The 27,096-nt window shown below is 40.4% G+C and overlaps 1 protein-coding gene across 1 annotated transcript in view; it reads left to right on the top strand.

Annotated features, from left to right (window-relative positions):
* Positions 1–252: 252 nt before the first annotated feature.
* Positions 253–27,096, top strand: part of NLRP14 (NLR family pyrin domain containing 14) — a 30,380-nt gene continuing 3,536 nt past the window's right edge. The window contains exons 1-9 of the mRNA XM_036323941.1: positions 253–544; positions 1,558–1,629; positions 4,534–6,124; positions 8,609–8,764; positions 11,350–11,517; positions 17,358–17,528; positions 18,320–18,490; positions 19,945–20,115; positions 22,432–22,602. Coding sequence (XP_036179834.1) covers positions 253–544; positions 1,558–1,629; positions 4,534–6,124; positions 8,609–8,764; positions 11,350–11,517; positions 17,358–17,528; positions 18,320–18,490; positions 19,945–20,115; positions 22,432–22,602 — 2,963 coding nt within the window. The remainder of the gene's footprint in view (positions 545–1,557; positions 1,630–4,533; positions 6,125–8,608; positions 8,765–11,349; positions 11,518–17,357; positions 17,529–18,319; positions 18,491–19,944; positions 20,116–22,431; positions 22,603–27,096) is intronic.

Here is a 27,096-nt window from a genome sequence, read left to right on the forward strand (position 1 = left end):
TTAAAAGAGGCTCAGAGAGATGAATTGTCTTTATTTTTTACTGCTTATACGTGGTGGGATTGGGAGTAACCCTTAGGAAGGTGAAAGAAATATATAATGATCTTTATTAGGGGAATGTTTTCATGATAGAAAATCCAACACGTTTTTGTTGAATTACTATATATTGTATAGGTATTTTATTTTCTAATCTCTTCCATAGGTCCCATTTATTTCAATTTATTTTTCCCTACTGAATATTGACCCACAGACAAGATGACAGATTCTTCGTCGTCTTCCTTCTTTTCTGATTTTGGGCTGCTACTGTACTTGGAGGAGTTAAACAAAGATGAATTAAGTAAATTCAAGTCATTCCTAAAGAATGAGACCATGGGAACAGGGAACTGCCTGTTACCCTGGACTGAAGTGAAGAAGGCCAATCGGGAGGGTCTGGCTAACTTGATGCGCAAGCATTATCCTGGAGAGCAAGCCTGGGATGTGGCTCTGAAAATCTTTGGCAAGATGAACCTGAAGGATCTGTGTGAGAGAGCAAAAGCTGAGATGAGTTGTGAGTGATGCTAGGGACATATCTGGGGGGGGGGGGGGGGGCGGGGGGAGAAGGAAGTGCTTCTTGGAAGCTACTGGGACGATTCTTTGAAAGGGATTTAGAGATTAAGCCATTCAGTGGTTCACAAACTCCTTGGAGGCCACATACATTGGGAGCTTGTTGGCTCATTTGAGAAGCAACAAAGAGGCAGGAAAGTTTTGAGAACTGTTACAGCCTGGCCCATTAATTAGGGGTAATTAATCTACTTGGTAGCAGTTAGCATGATTAAAGCAACTGAGTGATGAGAATTATCCCATCTAGTATACCTTTGCCTAAACTACAGATAAGCTCATATATTAGACTAAATTTTGAGGAATCTCAAATATGGCTTAAAATCTTTGCTGAAATATGAGGAATGGCCAAAAAAAAAAATATTAAGGGACATAAGCCAAGCCAGTATTTTTAGTCCTTCCCAAGTATGATATATTGTAGACATCTGAAATTCCTTACTCAGATTTCCTTTGAGCCTCACCCTATCTGTGTGAGGTCAGTACAGACAAGGACACTTAGGCTTAGGCTAGACCAGCCGTGGGCAAACTACGGCCTGCGGGCCAGATCCGGCCTGTTTGAAATGAATAAAACTAAAAAAAAAAACCCGTACCCTTTTATGTAATGATGTTTACTTTGAATTTATATTAGTTCACACAAACACTCCATCCATGCTTTTGTTCCGGCCCTCCGGTCCAGTTTAAGAACCCATTGTGGCCCTCGAGTCAAAAAGTTTGCCCACCCCTGGGCTAGACCCTTGCCCTGTTACAGGCATGGCAAGAGGTCTCCTATTTCAGTGTTGGTTACATCCCATCACTCTTCCCTCCCGTAAACTGGTGCAGTCTGGGGCTCTGTTGGCTCTAGTTTCTTAAACCCAGATGGTCATAGAATTGGAACTCTGAGGAAAATTCTGGCCCCTGTTCTGGCCATTCCCAAAGCTCTCCTTGTTTTTGGTAATCTTGTGATCATGTTGAAACCTGTTGCAGGGACATCCCAGACCATGGAACCAGAGGACAGCATGGCTGGAGAGGCGCAAGGTGAGCAGGAGGCAGTTCTGGGTAAGTAGATAGGTTTTTGTTAGATTTGGGAGGAGGTTGAGCTTTTAAAGCATTGATGGGGTCTCTCTGCGAGGGCACTTTTGTTCAACTCTTGCTAACTTCTAACTCCTACCTGTTCACTGATTATCATTCAAAGAGTCAACAAAACTGGCTCTCTGGCCAAAGTCAGAGTCAGGGCCATGTTGATTCAGGGCCTCAAGAGAATGGTATTTGGGAATGCCCAATCCAAGCTGAAAGTCTAATAAACAAAGGTATGTTCATGTTCGTGTGTTATGGACTAAGAGTCTCTGAGTTGGCAGGGACTATTTAGCCTGTCATGTCTATTCCCTTCCTTTAGAAGTGATGCTGTAATTGAGTTCCCACGGTATTGTTGACTAGTCCACATAAAGTGTAACTTCTAGTTCAATCCCATTTCCATTTTCCCTACTTTGTTTTGAATTCTGTTTCATTGAATTCCAGTTTATGTAAATGGAATTACAGTACAAAGAAAACTGGAGCAGGTGAGAAAGCTTTTTATTTATAACTCAGCCATGCTGGTTTCTAAGAGGCCACGCTCTTCCATTCAAGAAGTAATTGAGGCCCTGGTCAGGTATATAAGTGGTTAGAGTGTCATCCCAATATGCCAGGGCTGTGGGTTCATACAAGATGCAACCAATGAAAGCATGAGTAAGTGGAATAACAAATCAATGTTTCTCTTTCTCTCTCCCCCTATCTCTGTCTCCCTAAAAAAAAAAGAGAAAGAAATAATTGAGAACCTACTTCATTTCAAGGACTAATAAATAAAAATTGCTTATTTCATTAAATGATCTTGAAGATAACTTCCTGCTTTGACCATAATTTCTGATTCAATATAAGGACATCTGTTTTTATGGTATAAATTTAAGAAACCAAGTTTTTATTTCCATAGAAATTTACTGTCAGAAAATTTGGAAGACAGATAAAAGTAAACAAAGAAATTAAAAATCATCCTTATAATCTCAATTTCCTTTTTAACTACTGCACTGTACTAGCTATTATACCAGAAAGAATACAGTGGGGCCTTGACTTACGAGTTTAATTTGTTCCATGATGGAGCTTATAACTCAAATTACTCGTATATCAAATCACTGTGACGTTTGCTGCACCAACTAGCGGTGGGGTATCTGAAGCTGGCTCCTAACCCGAATTTTTTTGAGCTTGCAACTCAAAGCAAAAAATCGGCCGAGAGACGGCTCGTATCTCAAAAAAAAACTCGTTAGTCGGGACACTCGTAAGTCAAGGTCCCACTGTACCTATATTCTAATACCATAACTTTTCTTGGAGGAGAATTAAGCATAATTTAGTGTGATATTAAGTATGTTAGATATTTGTGGGTTTGTTTTTTTTTTTATTGATTTCAAAGAGGAAGGGAGAGAGAGATAGAAACATCAGTGGTGACAGAGTCATTGATTAGCTGCCTTCTGCATGCCCCCTACTAGGGATTGAGCCTGCAACCCAGGCATGTGCTCTTGACCAGAGTCAAACCTGGGACCCTTCAATCTGTGGTTGGTTGACTCTCTGGATACAAAACCCAGGGATTTGGAGGGCCAACTGTGTATTTGTTGAAAAAAATCCATGTATAAGTGGACCCATGCAGTTCAGACCTCTGTTGTTCAATGGTCAGCCATATTTACTTTAAAAAATTAAATAATTCCAGCTTGTGATATGTGCTATGAATGAAAAATATACTATGTTTTGAAAATGTGTGAAAGAGAGAACTATCCTAGCATTAGAGTTCGAGCAGGCTTTCCTCCTGAGAGAGTGACATTTAATTGAGAGCTTGTTTGGAGGTTCTAGCAGGGGAGCGCAGCTACTCGTATACCCTTGACCGAAGACCGGTCCTCTCCTCTGGGGGGAAGGAAGGTCGTCCTCTTCGACGGACCGCGCAGCTTTGGGAGGGACGCACATGGATCGGTGAGGGAGGAGGGGGACACCCGCCTAGCCAGCCAGATCAGCTGAATCAACCCTGGCGATCAATGGGGTGACAGATGGAGAGTGACATTTAATTGAGATCTAAAGATGGAATCGGGCCAAGCTAGGTAAAGATGAAACTATATTTTCATTCTACTTGGACACTTGGAAATTTTTTTCTTTTGTCTGTATAATTTTGTTAACCAGTGTCACCCCAATAAATTCATAAATAAATAAATAAATAAATAAATGAAATGAAATGAAAAGAAAAAATACTCTTTAGGGTATGTTTCAGTCTTCATTTCTATTAATGTTTTACCTGTATAAAGTGGATTATTTTGATCTGTAGCTTCAGATCTGTAGCTTCAGTTCCTCTCTGGCTATTATTGTTAATTGTTGCCTAGTTTCCTTTTTTTTTTTTTTAAATTGACTTCTCAGAGAAAGAGGAAGGGGGAGAGAGAGAGAGATGAGAGTGAAACATCAATGGGTTGCCTTCTGCATGCCCCCTACTGGGGATCCAGCCTGCAACCTGGGCATGTACCCTGACCAGGAATTGAACCAGCAACCTTTCTGTGCATGGGACAATACCTAGCCAACTGAACCACACCTGCCAAGGCACCTGCGTTCCTTTTTAATCCGGATGTAACTGTTCTACACATATATCATCTTTTTTTTCTCTGTGGAGGAAAAGCAAAAAAATATTTCTAGAACAAATTTAATTTTTATTTTCCATTACAAATTTATTTTTATGCATTGCCAGTTCTATTTTTTCAGTTTCTAATGTATGTTTTAAATCTATAGGAATATTCTTTGTTTTGTTTATATTTTTTTCTTAGCTAAACCAGCTGCTTTTTTATTTCAGCCTATATCTCTTCCTGTTCTAAAGTCCAGGTCCAGTATTCTTAACGTTACAGATCATAGAATTTATTTTGATCATGTATATCTTTGTTTTGCTCTTGCTCCATTCTGACTCAGGTGATGGAACAAAATATAGAATTCAAATACAGGAAAAGTTTTCCCTCGAGCCGGATGAGAAGTGTTGGCTTGGAGAACCTAAAGATTTCCGTCATGAGATTGCTGAGGAAGGTAGAGAACTGCTGGAACATTTGTTTGATGTGGATGTCAACACCGGTGAGCAGCCACAGACAGTGGTGCTGCAAGGGGCTGCTGGAGTCGGGAAAACCACCCTGGTGAGAAAGGCCATGTTAGACTGGGCTCAGGGCACTCTCTATCAGGAGAAATTTACCTATATTTTTTATCTCAATGCGAGAGAAATTAACCAGTGGAAAGAAAGAAGCTTTGTTGAAATGATATCAACGGACTGGCCCAGCACTGAAGGCCCCATTGAAAAGATTATGTCCCAGCCAAGTAGTCTCCTTTTTATTATTGACAGTTTTGATGAGCTGAACTTTGCCTTCGAGGAACCCGAGTTTGTGCTGTGCGAGGACTGGACCCAGGTGCACCCCGTGTCCTTCCTCATGAGTAGTTTGCTGAGGAAAGTGATGCTCCCTGAGTCTTTCTTATTGGTGACGACGAGGCTCACAACTTGTGAGAAGCTAAAGCTCTTGCTGAAGAATCAGCGTTCCATAGAGCTACTCGGTATGTCAGAAGATGCAAGAGAGGAATATGTTTATGGGTTTTTTGAAGACAAGAAGTGGGCCTTGCTAGTATTGAGTTTACTGAGAAACAATGAGATGCTTTTTAGCATGTGCAATGTCCCCCTAGTGTGCTGGGTCGTTTGTAATTGTCTGGAACAGCAAATGGAGAAGGGCGGTGACATCACATTGACCTGCAAATCCACCACGGCTCTGTTTACCTGCTATGTCTCCAGCTTGTTCACACAGGTCAATGGAAGAAGTCCTAGTTTGCCTGAACAAGCCCAGCTGAGGAATCTGTGCCAATTGGCTGCCAAAGGAGTATGGACTATGACACACGTGTTTTACAGGGCAAATTTCCGAAAGCATGAGTTAATGAAGTCTGATATCTCTAGTTTCCTGGACATGAATATTCTTCAGCAGGACACCGATTATGAAAACTGCTATGAGTTCACCCACCTACACATTCAGGAGTTTTTTGCCGCTATGTTCTATATGTTGGAAGACAGCTCGAAACTCGAGGACCATGCCTCTCAGTCTTTTGCAGACTTGAAGCTCTTACTTGAAAGCACCAGTTGTGAACACCCCCATTTGACACAGATGAAATGCTTTCTGTTTGGCCTTTTGAATGAAGACCGAGCAAAACAACTGGAGGAAACTCTTAACTGTAACCTATCGTTGGATTTAAAAGGGAAGATACTTCAGGGGATGGAGATATTAGGAAAGAGTGACTCTTTCATCCAGCTGGGATGTCTGGAGTTGTTTCACTGTCTGTATGAGACGCAAGATGAAGCATTTATAATCCAGGCAATGAGATATTTCCAAAAGGTTGTCATTAATATTTGCGAGAAATTCCATTTGCTTGTGTCTTCATTCTGCCTTAAGCATTGCCAGTGCTTACGGACCATTAAACTGTCTGTAACTGTGGTATTTGAGAAGATGTTAAAATCAAGCTTCCCAGTTGAAACTTGGTAAGTGTCTTAGGTCAGTTCCCTGGAAGTGCCCTGTGGGGGAGTGAAGGAAGTAGGTAATGTCAGGGTTTGGGGAGGAGTTGTTTAGCTGAGGTCTCAGAGCTGGATAAATATCCAGAGTTGTCCCACCTTGAGAAATGGAGACCAGGCACTGAAGCCCCTATTGACCAGCCATGGCTCTTGGTAAAGAATAGGCGAAAACTTGCCGGAAGTGGCTCTCTTCGCTTGAGGGTAATCCCAAGAGAGGGACTTGGCTGAGAGCTGTCAACTGTGAACACTCCCAACAACTAGGGAATGAGTGCCTCAGTCCTGAAGGAAGGATGTGGCACAGCACAAACTTACACGCACCATCCTACTTCTATTAACTTGTAAAAGCAATGCCCTCCAGAAGAAGAGGGACCAGGGATTTCTTCCTGGACCGGGTGTACGTAGGGCATCTCTCTGGGCTATGCTCCACTGTACTCTACTGACCTAGCTCACCTTCCTCATTGCCTAGACACAGATGGGCCTTTGTATGAAAGGTCTAAGCTCTTTAACACCTAACTGGATGGAGTCAGATGCAGGTTAATAGTAGGTGCTGAATGAGTGTTTTGAAAGACTAAATGAACCTTCAGCATTTTATGCTTATTATTATTATACCCTCTCTCCTTCCTCAAGTTGCCTTTTCTGACTCTACCCATCTAAGTCTGAGGGAAGAGTTGAACTGTGGGATTAGTTTTAGATTTAACTAAAATTAATTGAGGGTTTACTATGTGGTATATAGAGTGTACAGGATTTTGAACATATCCAATTGAAGGCTGGTCAACACCACATTGCAGTTTATTTTTTAAGATTATAAAACTGAGATTCAGGGAAGTTCACCTAAAAAGTAAGTGTATAATCATTGATTTAACCATCAAATAATAGCTAACATTTGCTTCACACATACCTGATAGTCTTCTAAGTCCCAAATCATATAGTCTCCTAAAAATCCAATTTCCTTTTTACTTATTAAAAAATGTATTAAAAAAAACACCAAGTGGGTGTATAACTGGAAAGAGGTCACATCTGATGATAAATCCTTGGTTTTCCAATTTTACCCAAGCTGTCTCATTGCTGTAACATACAGTTGCAGCATCCCTCTTATAAGAATACATTTCGTTTCTCTCTGAACTGTGGGAGTAGGAATTGAAGGCTGGAATGCTATGACCCTCACTTTACTGTCCTTGGGAAGTTGTAAATCTCCTTCAGTCAGTTTTCTTGATCCTCATTTCATAGTTCTTTTTACAAAAGACATGATTGGGCATTAGAATATGTATATTAGGCCTAATCCTATATAATAAAGGCTAATATGCAAATTGACCGGACAGCTGAACAACTGGTTGCTATGACGTGCACTGACCACCAGGGGACAGACGCTCAATGCAGGAGCTCCCCCTGGTGGTCAGTGCGCTCCCACAGGGGGAGTGCCACTCAGCCAGAAGCCCTGCACTGGGCTCATGACTGGCGAACACAGCGGTGGTGGCAGGAGCCTCTCCTACCTCCGCAGTAGCGCTAAGGATGTCTGACTGACGGCTTAGGCCCACCTGGACATCCCCTGAGGGCTCCTGGACTGCGAGAGGGCACAGGCCAGGCTGAGGAACACCTGCCCCCCCCCCCCCCGCATGAATTTTGTGCTCTGGGCCTCAAGTAATAAATATTAGGAAGGCATTCTGGCCACTGTATAGCCAGTCTTCATGCTCCACTCCCCTCCCCTCCGTTGTAGTGTTATCGAATTCTGGAGTTGGCATGTTACTAAAATAATAAAGGAGTCTGAGAACCCAGTGTTTTAAAAGGGACATTATGGGTGACTTCAGTCTCTGCTACAACCTAACTACACTGTAAACTTAAGAACAGGATTCCTATCTTGCTCACCATTTTATCCATAATATTTGTACATAGTAAGCACATGAATGTTTGAATGAATTTATTGCCTAGTTTTCACAGATTTAAGACTTCAGGTGAGGTAGAGGCCACCACTCTGCAATGTCACTCATTCCAGTTTAAGTAAGGTATTGGGGGAACCAATGTTTATTGAATAGTGAAGGGGATCAGGATGTGCCACTGTAACAGGTGCAGTTTTTGCATAAGAATGTTTTGAGCTGAAGGTGTTTGAATCCCTGAAATCCCTTATCTGCCTAAAAGCAGAGCTTCCCAAACAGACTTAAGTGTCATAAACTCCCCCCAGGAGCAACATTTATCTCTTGGAGACAGAAGTTGGCCCTACAACTGGACAGAACTTGTCATAAACTATCATGTCTCCATCTAGTTTCCTAAGGGCTCATTTATCTTTCCAAAAAGTCATTTATTTTTCCATAAGTACCCTTTCTCCGTTTGCCTTTCCCCTACTAACATAGGTATGTAGACCCCAAATTCTAGCCACCCCTTTGACTTACCTATAATTGAATTTCTCCCTTGTGTATCTTTTATGCAAATAAAATTTGTATGCTTTTCTCTTGTTAATAGGGATACCTATTACTGCTGGCAAGATCTTTGTTCTGTGCTTCATACAAATGAACACTTGAGAGAATTGGAGCTATGTCATAGCAACCTTAATGAACTGGCCAAGAAGATTTTTTATAAAGAACTAAGGCACCCACAATGTAAACTACAAAAGCTATTGTAAGTCTGACATGAGAAAACTTAATAGAGTTGTTCTAGTTTCTTTCTGTGCCCCACCTCCCACTCCTACTTATCAGGGGAGACCAACAGTGTAAAATACTCTTAAAACGTCAACAGTGGAAACCTCTGGGAACATGGAGGCATAACTAACCTGTTCTAGGAACGATTGCACAGGTTGATGTGGGTTTTGGGGACTTGATTAGGATTTTCTATATGAGGAACAACACAAAGGTAAGGCATTCTAGGCAGGTCACCAAAGCCAAGTTCTGGAACATACTATTTTTTCTTTTTAAATTTTTTTTATTGAGGAATAATTTATGTTCAGTGTAGTGCACATATATTAAGTGTTCATTCAGTGCATTGAGTTTGGACAATTGCATACACCTATGCAACCAATATTAAAAATAAGATAAAATTATTCCCTCACTTCAGAGACCTTTCTTGTACCACTTTCTGTCAGTCTTCTCATCCCCTTCAGTCCACTTTCTAATCTCTATCACTATAGATCTGAATTTCTGTTCTTGCAAATCACTTAGGAAGATTTATAGAGTATAAATGTTTTGTGTTTATCTTTTGCTCAACAAAATGTGTTTCCATGTTGCTGCATGTTTCAGTAGTTTCTTTTTATCGCTGATTAGCATTCCATTGTATGACAGAATACAACTTGCTTATTCATTCTTTTGTGAATAGAACCTGAGGTTGTTTCCAATTTTTTGGCCATTATGAATAAGGCTGCTGCTATGAATATCTTTGTACACCTTTTATTTTTGTGACATATATTTTTATCTCTTGGGCTGATACCCAGGAATGGAATTGCTAGTTCATTGGAGGATGTTTGGCTTTTTAAGAAATTGCCAGCCAGTTCTTCAGAGTCATTGTACCATTTCACAGTCCCACCAGCAACATGTGAAATTCCCAGCTGCTCCTCATCCTTGCCAACATTTGCTATTTCAGTTTTTAGTTTATCTCATAATTTGATTCTAGATACCCTATCATTTTTTAAAAATATGTTTTATTGGTTGCAGAGAGGAAGGGAGAGGGAGAGAGAGATAGAAACATCAATGATGAGAGAGAATCACTGATTGCTGCCTCCTGCACACCCCACACTGGGGATCGAGCTAGCAACCCAGGCATGTGCCCTTGACTGGAATTGAACCTGGGACCCTTCAGTCTGCAGGCCGACGCTCTATCCACTGAGCCAACCAGCTAGAGTCATTTTTTTTTTTTTTAATGTTTGCTTGTTTAATGTCTCCCTCTTTTCCATGGGCTCTTCTGGGAGCTGGAACTGATCCTGTTGTCTTCTGTATTCAATGCCCATCAGTGCACTCAAGGCCTAATTTGTGCTCAGTAATATGTACTGAATGTTGAAATGATAGATTTTGTTTCCATTAGCACTGATGATTATTATTTTGTGGGGGGAGGGGTGAGAGACAGGCTTCCCCTTAAATATTTTCCTTAGAACCTTGGTGGTTTTAGTGAGATCTGACCTTAGATTTCAAATAACTAGATTAGGTCTGGACTTGCATATAGATGTGGCAGGAAACTGCATATATGTTATGATAAAGGGGTTCTTAGAAGTCCCTTTTCCTCACCCCCAGATATCTTTCCAGTTTGTCCCTTCACTGACTGTCACTAACCTAAATCCTAACAATTTTTAATGCCATCTTTTGGGTTCGATATCTTCCTCTTTTAGAATTCTAAGGTCCCTAGGGTAGAAGGTGGAGGGGAGTGACACCATGAAGGCAGCTCTTAGTCTTTCCTACCCTGGTGTGGCTTAAGTCCCATTTCCCTGACAAGTGAGGCTGTACTTTCCAATTTATGTTTAGTGAGTGCATTAGGCACTTTTATTAGGTGATGATGGTTGTGCTCCAGATGGGTAAAAGCTTTATTTTCTTGTGCTTGGCTGGAAGGGATGTGAAAGTAACGGGTAAGTAGAGGGCAGAAGGGAGGGCAGGTAGTATTAGGAAGAGAGGTTTTGAACAGTCAGCAGTGTGAACCTGCTGGGCATGTGGGGCCCGCAGAGGCACTACCAAAGAATTAGATTCAGCTACAGTGACTGAGTTAGGAGATTGGAAATCGGAAGAAAAATAGGCGATTTAGCTTCCTTCATATTTTGCTTTGGGCTGTCCATGAGATGGTAGGGCATATTTTGCAATGATGTTTTGCTAATGATATACATTAAAAAGTTGATACTGACAGTGAACTCACCTCAGGTTATTTAAAGGATTAAATATTATAAATTAATACTGTAATGGCAGTATTTGGAGTAGTCCCAATAATTTTTGATAGCCATTCCTGAGGTTAAGGGTTCAAAAACTCCTCTTTCTTCTTCCTGATATTGCCTTCCTTTCCAAGGTCAAACAAAGTTGAGAGTATCAGTTGTCAGGATATCGTGGACATCTAAGTTGTAACCCAATTGTTTTTCTAAGCAGCAACTGAAACTTGAATTTACGACTTGACCTGGAACATGAGAAACCCAGAGTAGGATAAGAGGTGGCAGGAATATTAGATAATATTCAAGATTTGGGCTTGAAAAGACAAAAGAGGCGATTTTGTAATCCCTCTTGCATATTTATCTTTTGAAGGTTGAGATTTTTTACTTTCACTGATGGTTGTCAGAATTTCGCCAGTTGTTTGATTCACAACCAGAATCTGCTGCATCTCGACCTGAAAGGAAGCGATATAGGGGACGGTGGAGTGAAGTCATTATGTGAAGCCTTGAGACACCCAGACTGCAAACTGCAGAACCTGAGGTAAGTCGTGATTTTTTGGTATTACAATTGAGAATTTTACCCATCCAGATAGAGCCTTCTAGCCTGGAATTGCTGGAACTAGGGACTAGGGACTAGAGACTAGGTTATATCTACTTTCATGATATGGAAAGGGGGGAATCAGTAGATTTAGGCTGATTTCCTCCAGGTAGGACTTCTAACTCCTCCCAACCCTCCACTGAAGACCCCTCATTGTTCAGTCACCTAAATCTAAAAAATAAGCAAAAGAAAAAAAAAAGCAGATCCAGAATACATAAGATTTAATTTTTTTTCATATTGAAAAGAAAGCATGTGTTTATTCCTTGTATTTTTGAATGCTCAGAAAAGAATGCACTAATGGTAGCTGGGGACAGTGCTGGGGAAGGCTCAGTTTTACTTAATTTTTGATAGTGAATTGCCCTCACCTTATAATTGCAACTCAGTGATCAATATAGAAAATTGAGGAAGAACAGTGTAGCAACTGCTCTCTCACTGTCGAACACTATTGATCCTAGTGGCGGGCCTGATTTTCTTTCTCCATGAAAGTGAGGGGTCTGCCCTAACCGGTTTGCTCAGTGGATAGAGCGTCAGCCTGCGGACTCAAGGGTCCCAGGTTCGATTCCAGTCAAGGGCATGTACCTTGGTTGCGGGCACATCCCCAGTAGGGAGTGTGCAGGAGGCAGCTGATCGATGTTTCTCTCTCATCGATGTTTCTAACTCTCTATCCCTCTCCCTTCCTCTCTGTAAAAAAGCAATAAAATATATTTTAAAAAAATTTGAAAGAAAAAAAAAAAGAAAGTGAAGGGTCTAGCAGTCATGGTCTGTACATTGTGTGGCAGGTTTCAAGAAAGATCTCATTTTCCACTGAAAGATATTTAATTCAGTTTATGGCAAATAAAACAAAACAAAACAAAAACCCAACAGAAACAAAATAAAAAATCATTGTATTAAGTTTTACCTTAGAGGTTTTTATAATTCCTGGATTCATTTGGGGTTGGGGGGTAAGAATGAACCTTGGTACATGAAAGGCCAAGATAGGTCTGTATTTGTGGGAAACAAATAATAACTTGTGTGTAGAAAACAAGTAAAATCTGCCACAAGACCTTCTTTTTGACAACAAGCATATGAATTCTGTTACCATTGGGAATTTATTTTTAGGTTTCACTAGGTTTCACAGGATGAAATTCTTTCATAGCATGTCTGAAAAATTGTTGCATAATTATTGAACGTGTTGAGTTTAGTTGTCAGCAGGACAGGTGCAGTGGTCAGCAAACTGCGGCTCACGAGCCACATGCGGCTCTTTGGCCCCTTGAGTGTGGCTCTTCCACAAAATACCGACTTCTTTTTTTTTTATTGCTTAAAATATTACAAAGGGTATTACATATGTGTCCATTTTATCCCCCCGCCCTAGACAGTCCCCTAGCCTCCCCTATCCCCCAGTGTCTTATGTCCATTGGTTATGCTTATATGCATGTATACAAGTCCTTTAGTTGATCTCTTACCCTCCTACCTCCTGCCCCCCAACCCTCCCCGGCCTTCCCGCTGCAGTTTGACAATCTGTTCGAGGCAGCTCTGCCTCTGTATCTATTATTGTTCAAAAGTTTATAATGGTCTCTATTATCCATGAATGAGTGAGATCATGTGGTATTTTTCCTTCATTGACTGGCTTATTTCACTTAGCATAATGCTCTCCAGTTCCATACATGCCGTTGCAAATGGTAAGAGTTCCTTCCTTTTTAGAGCAGCATAGTATTCCATCGTGTAGATGTACCACAGTTTTCTAATCCATTCATCTACTGATGGGCACTTAGGCTGTTTCCAGATCTTAGCTATGGTGAATTGTGCTGCTATGAACATAGGGGTGCATATATCCTTTCTGATTGGTGTTTCTGGTTTCTTGGGATATATTCCTAGAAGTGGGATCACAGGGTCAAATGGGAGTTCCATTTTCAGTTTTTTAAGGAAACTCCATACTGTCTTCCATAGTGGCTGCACCAGTCTGCATTCCCACTAGTAGTGCACAAGTGTTCCTTTTTCTCCACATCCTCTCCAGCACTTGTCGTTTATTGATTTGTTGATGATAGCCAGTCTGACAGGTGTGAGATGGTACCTCATTGTTGTTTTGATTTGCATCTCTCGGATGATTAGTGACTTTGAGCATGTTTTCATATGTCTCTTGGCTTTCTGAAAGTCCTCTTTTGAAAGGTGTCTATTTAGGTCCTTTGCCCATTTTTTGATTGGATTGTTTATCTTCCTTTTGTTAAGTTGTATAAGTTCCCTATAAATTTTGGAGATTAGGCCCTTATCAGATATGACATTGGCAAATATGTTTTCCCACACAGTGGGTTTTCTCGTTGTTTTGTTGATGGTTTCTTTTGCTGTGCAGAAGCTTTTTATTTTGATGTAGTCCCATTTGTTCATTTTCTCTTTAGTTTCAAGTGCCCTAGAAGCTGTATCAGTGAAGAAATTGCTTCGGCATATGTCTGAGATTTTGTTGCCTTTGGATTCTTCTAGAATTTTTATGGTTTCCTGTCATACATTTAAGTCCTTTATCCATTTTGAGTTTATTTTTGTGTATGGTGTAAGTTGGTGGTCTAGTTTCATTTTCTTGCATATATCCGTCCAATTTTCCCAACACCATTTATTGAAGAGACTATCTTGGCTCCATTGTATGTTCTTGCCTCCTTTGTCAAATATTAATTGAGCATATTGTTTCGGGCCGATTGCTGGGCTCTCTATTCTATTCCATTGATCTATATGCCTATTCTTGTGCCAGTACCAGGCAGTTTTGAGAACAGTGGCTTTGTAATACAACTTGATATCTGGTATTGAGATCCCACCTACTTTGTTCTTTTTCAGGATTGCTGCAGCTATTCGGGGTCTTTTTTTATTCCAGATGAATTTTTGGAGAGTTCGTTCTAGATCTCTGAAGTATGCCGTTGGTATTTTAATGGGAAGTGCGTTGAATTTATAGATTGCTTTGGGTAGTATGGACATTTTAATGATGTTGATTCTACCAATCCATGAACACGGTATGTTCTTCCATCTGTTTATGTCTTCCTCTATATCTTTTTTCAACGTCCTGTAGTTTTCTGAGTAGAGGTCTTTTACCTCTTTAGTTAAGTTTATTCCTAGGTAGCTTAATTTTTTTGGTGCGTTGGTAAATGGGATTGTTTTTATAATCTCTCTTTCTGAAAGTTCACTATTGGTGTATAGAAATGCCTCAGATTTCTTGGGGTTAATTTTGTATCCTGCTACATTGCCAAATTCATGTATTAAGTCTAGTAGCTTTTTGATGGAGTCTCTAGGGTTTTGTATGTATAATATCATGTCGTCTGCAAATAAGGACAGTTTTACTTTCACAAAATACCGACTTCTGTGCATGGGCCACGAAGTTTCAATCGCACTGTACGTGCGCGCCCTCACGTGGTATTTTGTGGAAGAGCCACACTCAAGGGGCCAAAGAGCCGCATGTGGCTCGCGAGCCGCAGTTTGCCGACCACGGGGTTAGGGTATTGGTTTTACCATCTAGGAAGTAGTTCTAGTACATTTTGAAGAAATTTATATAACCTGTAGCCTCTGGTTCTGGAACTCAAATGAGAAGTAGGTCATTGGAGTCTCTTTCTAAAAGTAAAACATGTTAGTGGCAGAAAGCTATTAAGTGGAGGGGAAGATATTTTCTTACGGTGGGAGCTGTGGATCCAAGACAAAATTCCTTGACACCTAACAGAGCAGCAGGACTTGATAAGATCTCTTTCAGCAGTTGAGGTTTGACAAGCCTTGATGTAGGCCTGGTTACTAGGCTTTTAGACAGGAAACCATTTCACTGGGTCAACTAGTAGGGCTCCTTACACCAGTGAATAGTGTTTCGTGGCAGAAGTCATGAGAGCTTTGTAATGATAAAATACTACATTATGTAGGATTGGATGTTATCCCATTGTGGGTGGCCACTGAGGAGTAATTAAGAGTCCTGTAGATCTCCTATTGTCATTTCATGTGGGAAAGTTTCTAGTCTTCTTGTTTTAGACCTCCTGTTGTAAGAGCTTTGGACAGTTGGCTGGCCATGTTCTACATGTGCTTATTTCCTGTCCCTTTAGATGTTTTCTTTCTGTTAAATCTTTAAGAATTAATCCATACTACTCTTTTTCTGTCTAGAAGACCTCTCTCCAAACATAATGTATGAGATTTCCTTCATTTCCCTAACTGCCTGCTTGGCTGCTGATATAACGCCCTTTAGTATTAGTCTACTCCTGTTGCCATAACAAAATACCACAGACTAGGTAGCTTAAACAACAGAAAGTTATTTCTCAGTTGTGGAGGCTGGAAGTTCTAAATCTGGGGGCTGGCAGGGTTGGTTTCTGATGAGGCTTCTTTCCTTGGCTTGCAGACAGCTGCCTTCTCATGGTGCCCTCACATGGCCTTTTTTGTGTTTGTACATTGCTGGTATCTTGTCCAGTCCTATTGGGTTGCAGTGGTCGGCAAACTCATTAGTCAACAGAGCCAAATATCAACAGTACAACGATTGAAATTTCTTTTGAGAGCCAAATTTTTTAAACTTAAACTATATAGGTAGGTACATTGTTGTTAATTAGGGTACTCCTAAGGCTTAGGAAGAGCCACACTCAAGGGGCCAAAGAACTGCATGTGGCGCACGAGCCGCAGTTTGCTGACCACGGGGTTAGGGGTTCACTCTTGTGACCTTATTTGACTTAATTACCTCTTTAAAAGCCCTGTCTCCAGGTGCAGTCACATTGGGAATTAGGGCTTTAACATACGAATTGGGGGAGCACTATTCAGTCCATAACACCTTTTCAGGGCAAGTTGAGTTTTCAACCTTAGGCCATGTTCTGGGTCATCAATTGGGTCTAATCCTGTTCCTACCTCTGTATGTCCTGATTTTGATGAAGAGAATCAATTCTTGGGGACTCAAGTTAATAAGTCCTTGAGTAAAAGAAATAATCAAAACAACTCCACATTCCAAAAACATTGCTGCTGCTGAACTCTCTTTATAAATAGCTGCTGGTATCAGGTCCAGCCACGCCCAAAGCACAGGTGGTCTCTAAATATGAGTCTAAAAATAGGGGCTCTACAGACACTTCTTTTCTTCTGCTGCCCTTTTTAAACTTTATTTTTAGAAACATGTTACTTCTGATTTACTTCTTGTTTTCACTGGTAAGGACTAGGTTCCTCAGAAAGCGTAGGTTGACTCCCAATTGTAAGTAAGTTCTTGGCAGGCAGTAGTGGGAGTGGCAGCTTTTGCTCCTGACTTCCTGTCCATCTGTTTCATAAATCGGAGTGAAAGGATGCAGCTCTTCTCCAGTCCACCTCCATCCATGTAGAGGACATTCCTCCCAGATTAAAATGTGATCATTTAAAAATATTTTTAGCCCTACTGTTGTAGCCCAGTGGTTGAGTGTTGACCTATGAACCAGGAGGTCACGGTTTGATTCCCCATCAGGATACATGCCAGGGTTGCAGCTCGATCAGGGCATGCAGGAGGCAGCTGATCGATGATTCTCTCACATCATTGATGTTTCTCTCTCTCCCTCTCCCTTCCTCTCTGAAATCAATAAAAATATTTTTTTAAATATTTTTAATGTTTTCATAGCATATTTTCATAGGGAATTGGGGATGTGGGGATGGAAAAGACCCTCCCCTTCTAACTCTCTATCAGAGCCTTGTGATGGAATTAAATCACTCTTACTCTAGAGTTAAGCTGGGTTTTCAGAAAAGGTCCCAAAGACCCAGATAGGTCCAGTGACCAAATGCTCTGGCTGGGTGAGCATTGGTTATAATTCTCCAAGGAGGGGTCATTTCAATGTTTCTGTGTTTTTTTTTTTCAGCCTGGAATCCTGCAGCCTAACTACACTTTGTTGTCTGAATATCTCCAAGATTCTCATCAGAAGCCACAGCCTGATATTTCTGAATCTGTCAACCAATAATATATTGGATGACGGAGTGGAGCTCTTGTGTGAGGCCTTAAGACATCCAAACTGTCATCTAGAGAGACTGTCGTGAGTCTTTTTGCTTTGTTTTCTGTAGAGTCATTTTGTTCAGCCTTGGATAGATTAGTTATGAACTGAACAGGCAATCTGCCTGGGTCTTGACACCAGTTGGTTCACTTGTTAATTGTGGATGAGCTCCTCCTTTTCTCCCTCTACTGCCCTTTCTCTTTTTTTTTTCTTTACTATCCTGCATTTTATTTATTAATTTTTTTTATTGCTTAAAGTATTACAAAGAGTATTACATATGTCTCCATCCCCCCTACCCCCATTGACATTCCCCCGGCCTCCCCTACCCCCCAGTGGCTTGTGTCCATTGGTTATGCTTATATGCATGCATACAAGTCCTTCAGTTGATCTCTTACCATGCCACCCCAACCCTCCCCAGGCTTCCCGCTGTAGTTTGACAGTCTGTTTGATGCTACTCTGCCTCTGTATCTATTTTTGTTCATCAGTTTATAAAGGTCTTTATTATCCATAAATGAGTGAGATCATGTGGTATTTTTCTTTCATTGACTGGCTTATTTCACTTAGCATAATTGCCCTTCTTCTTTTACTTTTACACACATAATTGACTTGTTATTTTTCATTTTTCTAGGCTTCTCCTCTTCTCTCCTATTTTTTGTTTCAATTCACCCTGTGCATAGCTGAAATGGAACCCATAATTTAAGTAGCTTTGATGAAGTTGAGTCTATAGTTGAGGTGTAGGGGTTGTAAGTACCAGCTAACTTCCCTGTGAAGGAGAAGAGAAGCACAAACTTTGGGATTTGACCGATCCCTTCCCATTTGTGTTTCTCCTTCAGCTTAGAAAGCTGTGGCCTCACAGTAGCTGGTTGCGAGGACCTCTCTTTGGCTCTCATCAACAACAAAGGGCTGACACATTTGTGCTTGGCAGACAACATCTTGGGAGATGGTGGAGTAGAGCTTATGAGTGATGTCTTGAAGCATCCACAGTGCACTCTACAGAGCCTTGTGTAAGTGGCTGCTAGCTTTCAGCCTTCCAATATAATAAACATTTTGAAATATATTTAAAATGAGAAAATAATATGAACACATTCTGTCCCTTGCTTTCTCCCTACTGTTGGCCTTAGTGATAATGATGAAGATGATGATATTAATAATTGCCATTTATTGTGTTCTTACTGTGTGCTGGCCTTTGTGCTAAATTTTAACCTGCACAGAAGTTCCTGTTTGTGTCAAATTGGCAAGTGCCTCATTGTACAGGTGAGGAATCTGAGGCTTAGAAAGATTATGCAACTTGCCTAATGCTCACAACAAAATGACAGATTCAGGACTAGAGTCCACTTGTTCAGTTCCATATTCTGGGCTCAGAATAGGTAAATATGTAGGAATGCCATTAAACAGAAATACAGCATTCTTTGGTATGGCTGGATCACACCACGTTATTCTGTTATTAGGTAATTTCCTAGACATGCAATTGATGAGCCAAAATTTTAATTTTGTCAGATATGGTTAAATTGGCTCCAAATAGATTGTTTCTATTCCCTCAGAAGTCTAGGGGCCTATATTTTGATATCCTCACTGAGGATCTACAGTCTTTTTTATCAATGTTAATTACTTCATTGAAAATAATGTTAAAAAGGGTTTGATGTTGAGCATCTTTTCTAATGTTTTTTGGCCTTTAATATTCTAGGGATTATCTCTTCATAGGCTGTTTTCTTCTGGGTGTTTTCTGTATCTATGTTATATATTATGTTTACTGATATAACAAATACTCTATTACTATTATATTTTATGTATTACAAATAATTTAGCTAGCATGTTGCTGTATTTCTAGTTTTCTTCATGGTCATTTTTAGAATATAGAAGCTTAAAATTTTTTCTGAAGTCTAGTTTTCTTCCCCTTCATGACTTCCAGAAGGTTTTTCATAGTGGGAAATACCTTTCTTTAAAAAAATCCACTTATGTCATCTTTTTCATACTCTTTATGAATTAATTTTTAACATTTAAATGTTAAAGTACTCCAAATTAAATTTGTTATAAGGCTTAAACTTATTTTCCCCCATGTCAGGTCTGTTGTCCTGAAATGATTTATAGTGCAATATATCTTTTCCCTACTGACTGGAAATGCCACTTTATTATGTACAAAAAGTACTTATTTTATTGTGATTAATCCCATTCTACTCCATAGGACTGCTTCTTGGCTCCATGTAGCTACTTCTGCAACAGGATACTATATTTCTAACCAGTGTTATTTATAATAATAAAAATTCTGAAGAACATGAATCCAGTTTGTAGCCCAATTTGGTGCAAACCTATATTTCCCAAGTGAGTCAGCCAAAGAGGCAATGAGGGAAGAGGCTGTTTGATGAGACGTAGCTAGAGATCGTAACATGAAATCTTTTCAAGGATAAAATCTCTGGCTCTGGAGCAATGATTCCATTTTCCTCACATTGTCCTTCTATAGGCTGCGACGTTGCCATTTCACTTCAGGTAGCTGTGAGCACCTGTCATCTTCTCTCCGAAGCAACAAGAGTCTGACACATCTGGATCTGGCATCAAACCAGCTACAAGACGATGGAGTCAAGCTTCTGTGTGATGTCTTTCGGCATCCAGGCTGCAGTCTTCAGGACCTGGAGTAGGTTTCTTTGGCGTTGGTTTTGTGTAGCTTTAACTACTGTGAGCACAGGGGAGGTATGGAAAGAAAGACTGAGAGCTGAGCATCTGTTGGAGGAAAGAATATATTCCCTCTTTCTCTTTTTTCCTGAGAAAGTCTGTTCACTGGCCTTTTTTTCTTTTTTAAACCAATTAATACAGTAATTACAGTCAACTTTCCTCTGGTAAGGAGGACCAGGGCCATAAGGCTGAACAATAGTCACTTTATTTTTCCCTTGGTTGTGCCCCAGTGACTCTACTGTGTCCTTCACCTTACATCCATGAAGCTGAAATTGTGCTCTACCGGTTTTTCTTTCTTATAATTGGCAACACTTTTAAAGAAACTGGGAAGGAATTTTAAAAACTATCCAATAATCCAATCATTCTTTAACAATAATTGTGTTTATTCTTATGTTCTCTCTTTGTGAAGAGGCATAACATATCTTTGCATGATACAATTGTAATATGTGTAATTGTGATAACTGTATAGATGTGACTTTGAGTTTCTTTTTCACACAAGAGTATTTCATAAACACATTTAAATACTTATATACAACTAGAGGCCCGATGCACGACATTCGCACACTCGGAGGGGGGCATCCCTCAGCCTGGCCTGTGCCCTCTCATAGTCCAGGAGCCCTCAGGGAGCGGGCCTAAGCAGTCAGTCGGACATCCTTAGTGCTGCCGCAGAGGTAGAAGAGGCTCCCGCCACTGCTGTTGCACTTGCCAGTTGTGAGCCTGGCTCAAGGCTTCTGGCTGAGTGGTGCTCCCCCTGCGGGAGCGCACTGACCACCAGGGGGCAGCTCCTGTCTTGAGCATCTACCCCCTGGTGGTCAGTGCGCATCATAGCTACCGGTCATTCTGCTGTTTGGTCGATTTGCATATTAGCCTTTTAGTATATAGGATTATCTTACTGATTTTTTGATGACTGCACAATACTTAACATTGCATTATATAAATGTTGTAGCTAGAGTGAAGCAAGATATAGATGTCACTTAGCAGTCTCAGCTCATTTTCCCACTAGGGACTCCCATGGGACTGACCCTTAGCCTGGATGAGTCAATGTTTTTTTAGAACTATAAATTTAAGATTGTTGGTATGCCTAGAGGTGTTTGTCTTGACTTGACTGACTCATGACAACCAAATTTCCAAATGAGTTTAAAAGTTGGTCGTCACATCTGTAAACACTAAAATGACTGAACTCTTGGGTCTAATAAGCGCCTGTACTTCCTTTAGGAAAATACAATATGATATGGGTTACAATGTGATTCTCTGAAATTTCCTCGATTATTATTCAGTTGGAAAATAAAATTTTACACAGTGGAAATTATCATTAAATCCAATGCCTTCATTTCAGCTATGGAGATATAATTGCTAAGTGACCTAAACCCACAAGATATTTCCTTAGCCCAGTTTCTCTCCTTTGCATTGCTGGTGCTTTCTCAGCTGCCTTTATAGTCTCTGTAGACCATGCCAGTTCTCTCAACCAACATTTACAACAAATATGAGCTAGATGATGAGGGGACTAAAGGTTATTATTAAGGTGATGCTCTTATGCCCAAGTAACTCACAAAATGCTGATCGTAGGGAAAGTACATGCCAACTCTAATCTATTTCATGTTTTATTATAAAGATATGACAAAAGTTTCCAAGGAGCAAGGAATGGGACAGAGGAGACATGAGTCACTTTAGGCTTGAAAGATGAAGAGGATTTTGTTATGTGTTGATATTCCAGGCAGAAGGAAAGAAGAGAGACAAGAAAGGGAATGAGGACAGATGTGGTATATTTGGAAAACAATAGATTGTATGGTTGGGGAATAGGATGGGCACCAAAGAGGGAAAGAGAACATTTGAGGCTATATTTTAAATGCTCTTGTATATCCTGCAAAGACAGAAAATATCTTTTTATACGTAGCTTCTTGATTCTTTGGAGATAACACTCTGAGATAGATTCCTAGAAAGCATTTTTATATAAAAAAGATATTAGAAACAAAGTATAGACATCAGTGGGTTCTTGGGAAAGCTTATCTTTTTTAGTATTGATAGGAATAAGTGTTTACACCTTTATTTGGCAAGCTTGATAGATAATGACCTGTTTGTAGGAGAAAGCAGCTTTATTTTCTGCTTATTAAGAAATCCATCTGTTTGTACTGGTAATGTTAGACCTTTTTGTGTGCATCCTGGATTATAGATAGAAAAGGATCAAAAAAAAGGTGCAACTATCTGGGAATCTCTTCCAGGAGTAAACTAATTAAGCCTCACAGCTAAAGGTCTCACTTTTCTTTTGTATTTCTTACAGGCTGATGGGTTGTGTTCTCACTAGTGCCTGTTGTCTGGACCTGGCTTCTGCTATTCTGAACAACCCAAACCTGCGGAGCCTGGACCTTGGGAACAATGACTTGCAGGATGATGGAGTCAAAATTCTGTGTGAAGCTTTGAGACATCCAAACTGTAATATTCAGAGGCTCGGGTGAGTTCAATTTTCCATTAGGAGAATGAAAGCTATTTGGGGCTGGTATAGATAGGATAAATTTAGTATATGGAGAGAGGATGGAAAATGGGTGGAGTTACAAGGTAAGTTACTCTCAGAAGTGAGAATCTGAATTTCAAATATATTGGTCAGTGTATACTGTATGTTGTTAGTATAGAAGCTATATTTCACATTTCTTTACATCCTCCTCAGCAGCTTGGACAGGGTATGCATTAAGTAAATGGGATTTCATTTAGATCTTCCACATTCTGTCGTCCTTCAGATATCCCATCTGGCCTTGTATTAATTATTTTTTTAAGTTGTAGATTTTACTAATCATCTTCTATCTTGAAAAATGCTATTGATACTCTCAAGGAGCTTGCAACCTAACAAAATCTTATCCTGTGTTCTGAATACTTATGTTCAGATATTGTTTAGATTTTTATTTTCTTTTTAAAATTTTGAACTAAGATTGGAGAGTACATTTTCACTCATGCAGCATGAATTATTGACTTCTGGGAAAAAAATTTTGCTTTACATGTGGGAAGCCCAGGCATTATGATATATCTCTCTGAATCTTACAAGACAGTGTTGCTTTTTCATATTCTATGGACTGTGTATATGTTTTTATCACAGCAATGATGATGTTGTAACTGTTGGGTCTGAAATTTAATTTTATCACCTAATAAGATAGCCTACTGCTGTCTCATGGATGCTGACAGGAGACATAGAATCCTATCAGAGACAGAGGACTTTATGCATAACCACACAAGCCTTAGGAATGTTTCTGTCAGTTTCCCTTGAGCCATAGTCTCCTAGGATTGTTGTGGAGGAGCCCAGTGGATGCCTTCACATGCATTAGGTTACATCCCAAGAGAGGAACATTGAGTTTGGGGACTCAGCCATTTTATAGCATGCAGGGAGTAAGCCTGCTCTTTGTCCTGGAGAGCGACACATTATTACCTCATCCAACAAGGTTGCTCATTACACGTGCATCCTAGGAAATGGCCTAGATAAAGAGTTATCAGCAAAAATGTAGGCCCTACCTGGTTTGGCTCAGTGGATAGAGCATCGGCCTGCAGACTCAAGGGTCCCAGGTTCGATTCCAGTCAAGGGCATGTACCTTAGTTGTGGGCACATACCCAGTGGGGAGTGTGCAGGAGGCAGCTGATCGATGTTTCTAACTCTCTATCCCTATCCCTTCCTCTCTGTAAAAAATCAATAAAATATATTTTTTAAAAAATGTAGGAGGGCCAAAACTGGTTTGGCTCGGTGGATGGAGCGTCGGCCTGCGGACTGAAGGGTCCCGGGTTCGATTCCGGTCAGGGGCATGTACCTGGGTTGCGGGCACATCCCCACTGGGGGGTGTGCAGGAGGCGGCTGATCGGTGTTTCTCTCTCATCAATGTTTCTGGCTATCTCTCTCCCTTCCTCTCTGTGGAAAATCAATAAAATATATTTTAAAAAAATGTAGGAGGACAAAAGACCCATAGAAGAATGTCTCCCAACAATATCTATCTTTTCTCTACACAGTACAGCCTTGACTTCTGGTGTATTTTCACAAGGAATTGCCACTCCATTGGGCATTCTAATTAATCTGACCAACAGAGGCTGGGACCGAATTTGTTCAGTTTGTCTCATACACCACTTCATTAACACCACTATCAACAGGTATCCAAGCACAGGAAGAGGCCACATTTCAGTATCAGTTTCAACTGAATGTGCCAGGGTCCTGGACTCAGCCAACTGAGTTAGACGCAGGGAGGAACAATAGGTCTTATTATCCATTACAACTCATAAAGGGAAGTTGAGAATGGCCTGCCAATCTTAGTGTCATTGGCAATAAATAAATGGGGGAAAAAGATGGGTTACAAGCATTCCCATCCCCAGTAAAGAGACATTCATTGGGCCACACTTCCCCAATTGCAAACATATAACATATAGCACCAGTCACTGCAGTGTGGTATTTGACTTGGGTCATCATTTTATTGATTTGGTTTGTCATATGGGCAGTGTCACTGAATAGTTACAGTTCCTTCATTTGCCATATATGGCCTAACCCAGGCTTTTCTGGCATCAGGAAGCTTCTGAATTTGTATCAGTCAGACTGAAAAGAGGTTGTACCTGTGGTTGTATTTGTAAACATATGAGAGGGGTCCATATTCAGGGGCTGCCATTGATGGTCTCAGGCACAGCAGAATAGTAAGTCCTGCCATGTCTACATGAGATTTTCTCTTCTCATAGCATGTGTGACCAGCATGACAACTGGGTCAGTTTGCCAGCCACAACTGTTGTTGACTAAAGCAGACCATGTAACTATTTTGCCAGGGGGCATTGTTGGTTCCATTGTTGGAAAAAGAGAGTCTTCATTGTTCTCCCCAGTCCCTGTACCTCTCAGGTTCTAAGGCAGCGGTTCTCAACCTGTGGGTCGCGACCCCTTTGGCGGTTGAAGGACCCTTTCACAGGGGTCGCCTAAGACCATCCTGCATATCAGATATTTACATTATGATGCATAACAGTAGCAACATTACAGTTATGAAGTAGCAACGAAAATAATTTTATGGTTGGGTTACAACATGAGGAACTGTATTTAAAGGGCCAGAAGGTTGAGAACCACTGTTCTAAGGTGTTCCTTCCCAGGTATTGGTGTTGCTACTCTTCCTCCCAGCAATGAAGTCAGTGTGTCCCTTCAGTATTCCCCCACTTGTACCTTCAGTCCAGAGGGATCAGGTGGAAGGACAAAAGCAGTTTTATAGTATTTACTGAAAGCCATTATACCCCACACCTTGGCTCTTGTCTAGCACTGTACTCAACCAAAGGATCATTATCCTCATGACCTGGGGCCTAATCAATCCAAATGAGAATCCAGCTGTCTGAACTGAGTAAGTTTGAACATCACAGGTCCCTTCTTGCTGGCCTGCCACCTGGAGGATGTACCAACCAGGTTGGCCTGGAGTTACTGTCAGGGGAAAAAAAGCGCCATGCCTAGGAATGGTCAGGATGCAATCCTGAAATTCCACAGTTGTTCTGGATAACCTAGGATGCAAGTATGTCACTTGCAACCTAATCATTACCCAGGAGGGGCCAAAAAGAGGTGAACCATTTCAGGAGATAGCTGCATTTAGTGATCAAACTGCCCTGGGGTTGGCAAGAGAGGTAGAATAAAAAATCTTACTTAATTTTGTGAGGCCTTTCTAGAGCTTAGCAATACCAGATGTGTATGGCTGACAGAGACTGTGGAATGTTCATTGAATACCTTGACTATTGACCCATTGATTCCTCGAAATAGAGGACATGGGTGCTATACTCCTTGATCTGCATATCTGAAAATGTCTTCAATGTCTGTGAACTAGAATGACTGGATGGCTGTGTTCATTGGTCATCCTTCCTCTGAGAGTTTTCCAGAGAGCTCACTGCCGGCTAGCATTAAAACTAGTTGTAGAAAAGTCTAAAACCAGCAGATTCTTCCCCTTCAGTGTCCTTATTTGTTAAAAATGATTTTTAGCATTTTCAGAATAAGTTTCAAAAGATTAAGGAAAATTATAAGGAAAACCAACAGAAGAAATCCAACATATTAGTGATCCTTAAAAACATTTTTTGACAAATAGATAAGCAAAAATTAAAGATAGGAAACCTTACCCCCCAAAGGAGCACAATCTATAGATTAAACAGGCACACCATTTCCCCAGAAAAATACTAATAAAGACAAGTCCACACAGGACAAGTTATTGGCATACAGGTCGAAAGATAAAGCATCTTTAACAAATAAGGGAACTGAAGGTGAAGAATCCACTGGTTTCAGACTTCTCTGCAACTAATTTCAATGCCAGCAGGCAGTGGACTCTCTGGAAAACTCCCAGACGAAGGATGATGAAAATGCTATGAACACAGCCAAGCAGTCATTCAAGTCATACAGCAGTTGTGAAAATACACTTGTCCACTTCTATTGTGACTTTCATTCTATATTTTTATTTTTATTTTGTTATGTTTAAGCTCTGCCAAATTATATTTTAAACATTTTCATGATGAAATATAAGATAAATACAGAAAAGTGAGTAAAACTAACATTAAAAAAAATAATAAATGTATGTAATCACACCCAGGTCAGGAAATTGAATTTCCCCAGCAAACTAAATTCTCCTCAGTCTTCCCTTAGAAATCACAACTTCTTGCCTTCTTCCCAATAAGCAGCCATTGTCCTGACTTTATGGCAGTCATTTGTTTTCCTGTAAGTGAACCATGAGTATATGTAATTTTAAACCATTAATATGGTTGAATTATGCCTGATTTTGTACTTTATATATATGGAATCATATTTCATATATTCTTCAGTGTCAATGAATTTTTTGCTTAATATTATGATTGTAAGAGTCGTTCAGTTGCTTCATGTAGCTATAGTTAATTCATTTTTATTCTGTAAAAGATTTCAATGAATGATGACACCAAAAACTGTAATAACCATTCTATTGTAGGGGAGGTTATTTTTATTTCTTTC

Source organism: Myotis myotis, unplaced genomic scaffold (assembly GCF_014108235.1).
Source record: "Myotis myotis isolate mMyoMyo1 unplaced genomic scaffold, mMyoMyo1.p scaffold_m19_p_10, whole genome shotgun sequence".
Lineage (NCBI taxonomy): Eukaryota > Metazoa > Chordata > Mammalia > Chiroptera > Vespertilionidae > Myotis > Myotis myotis.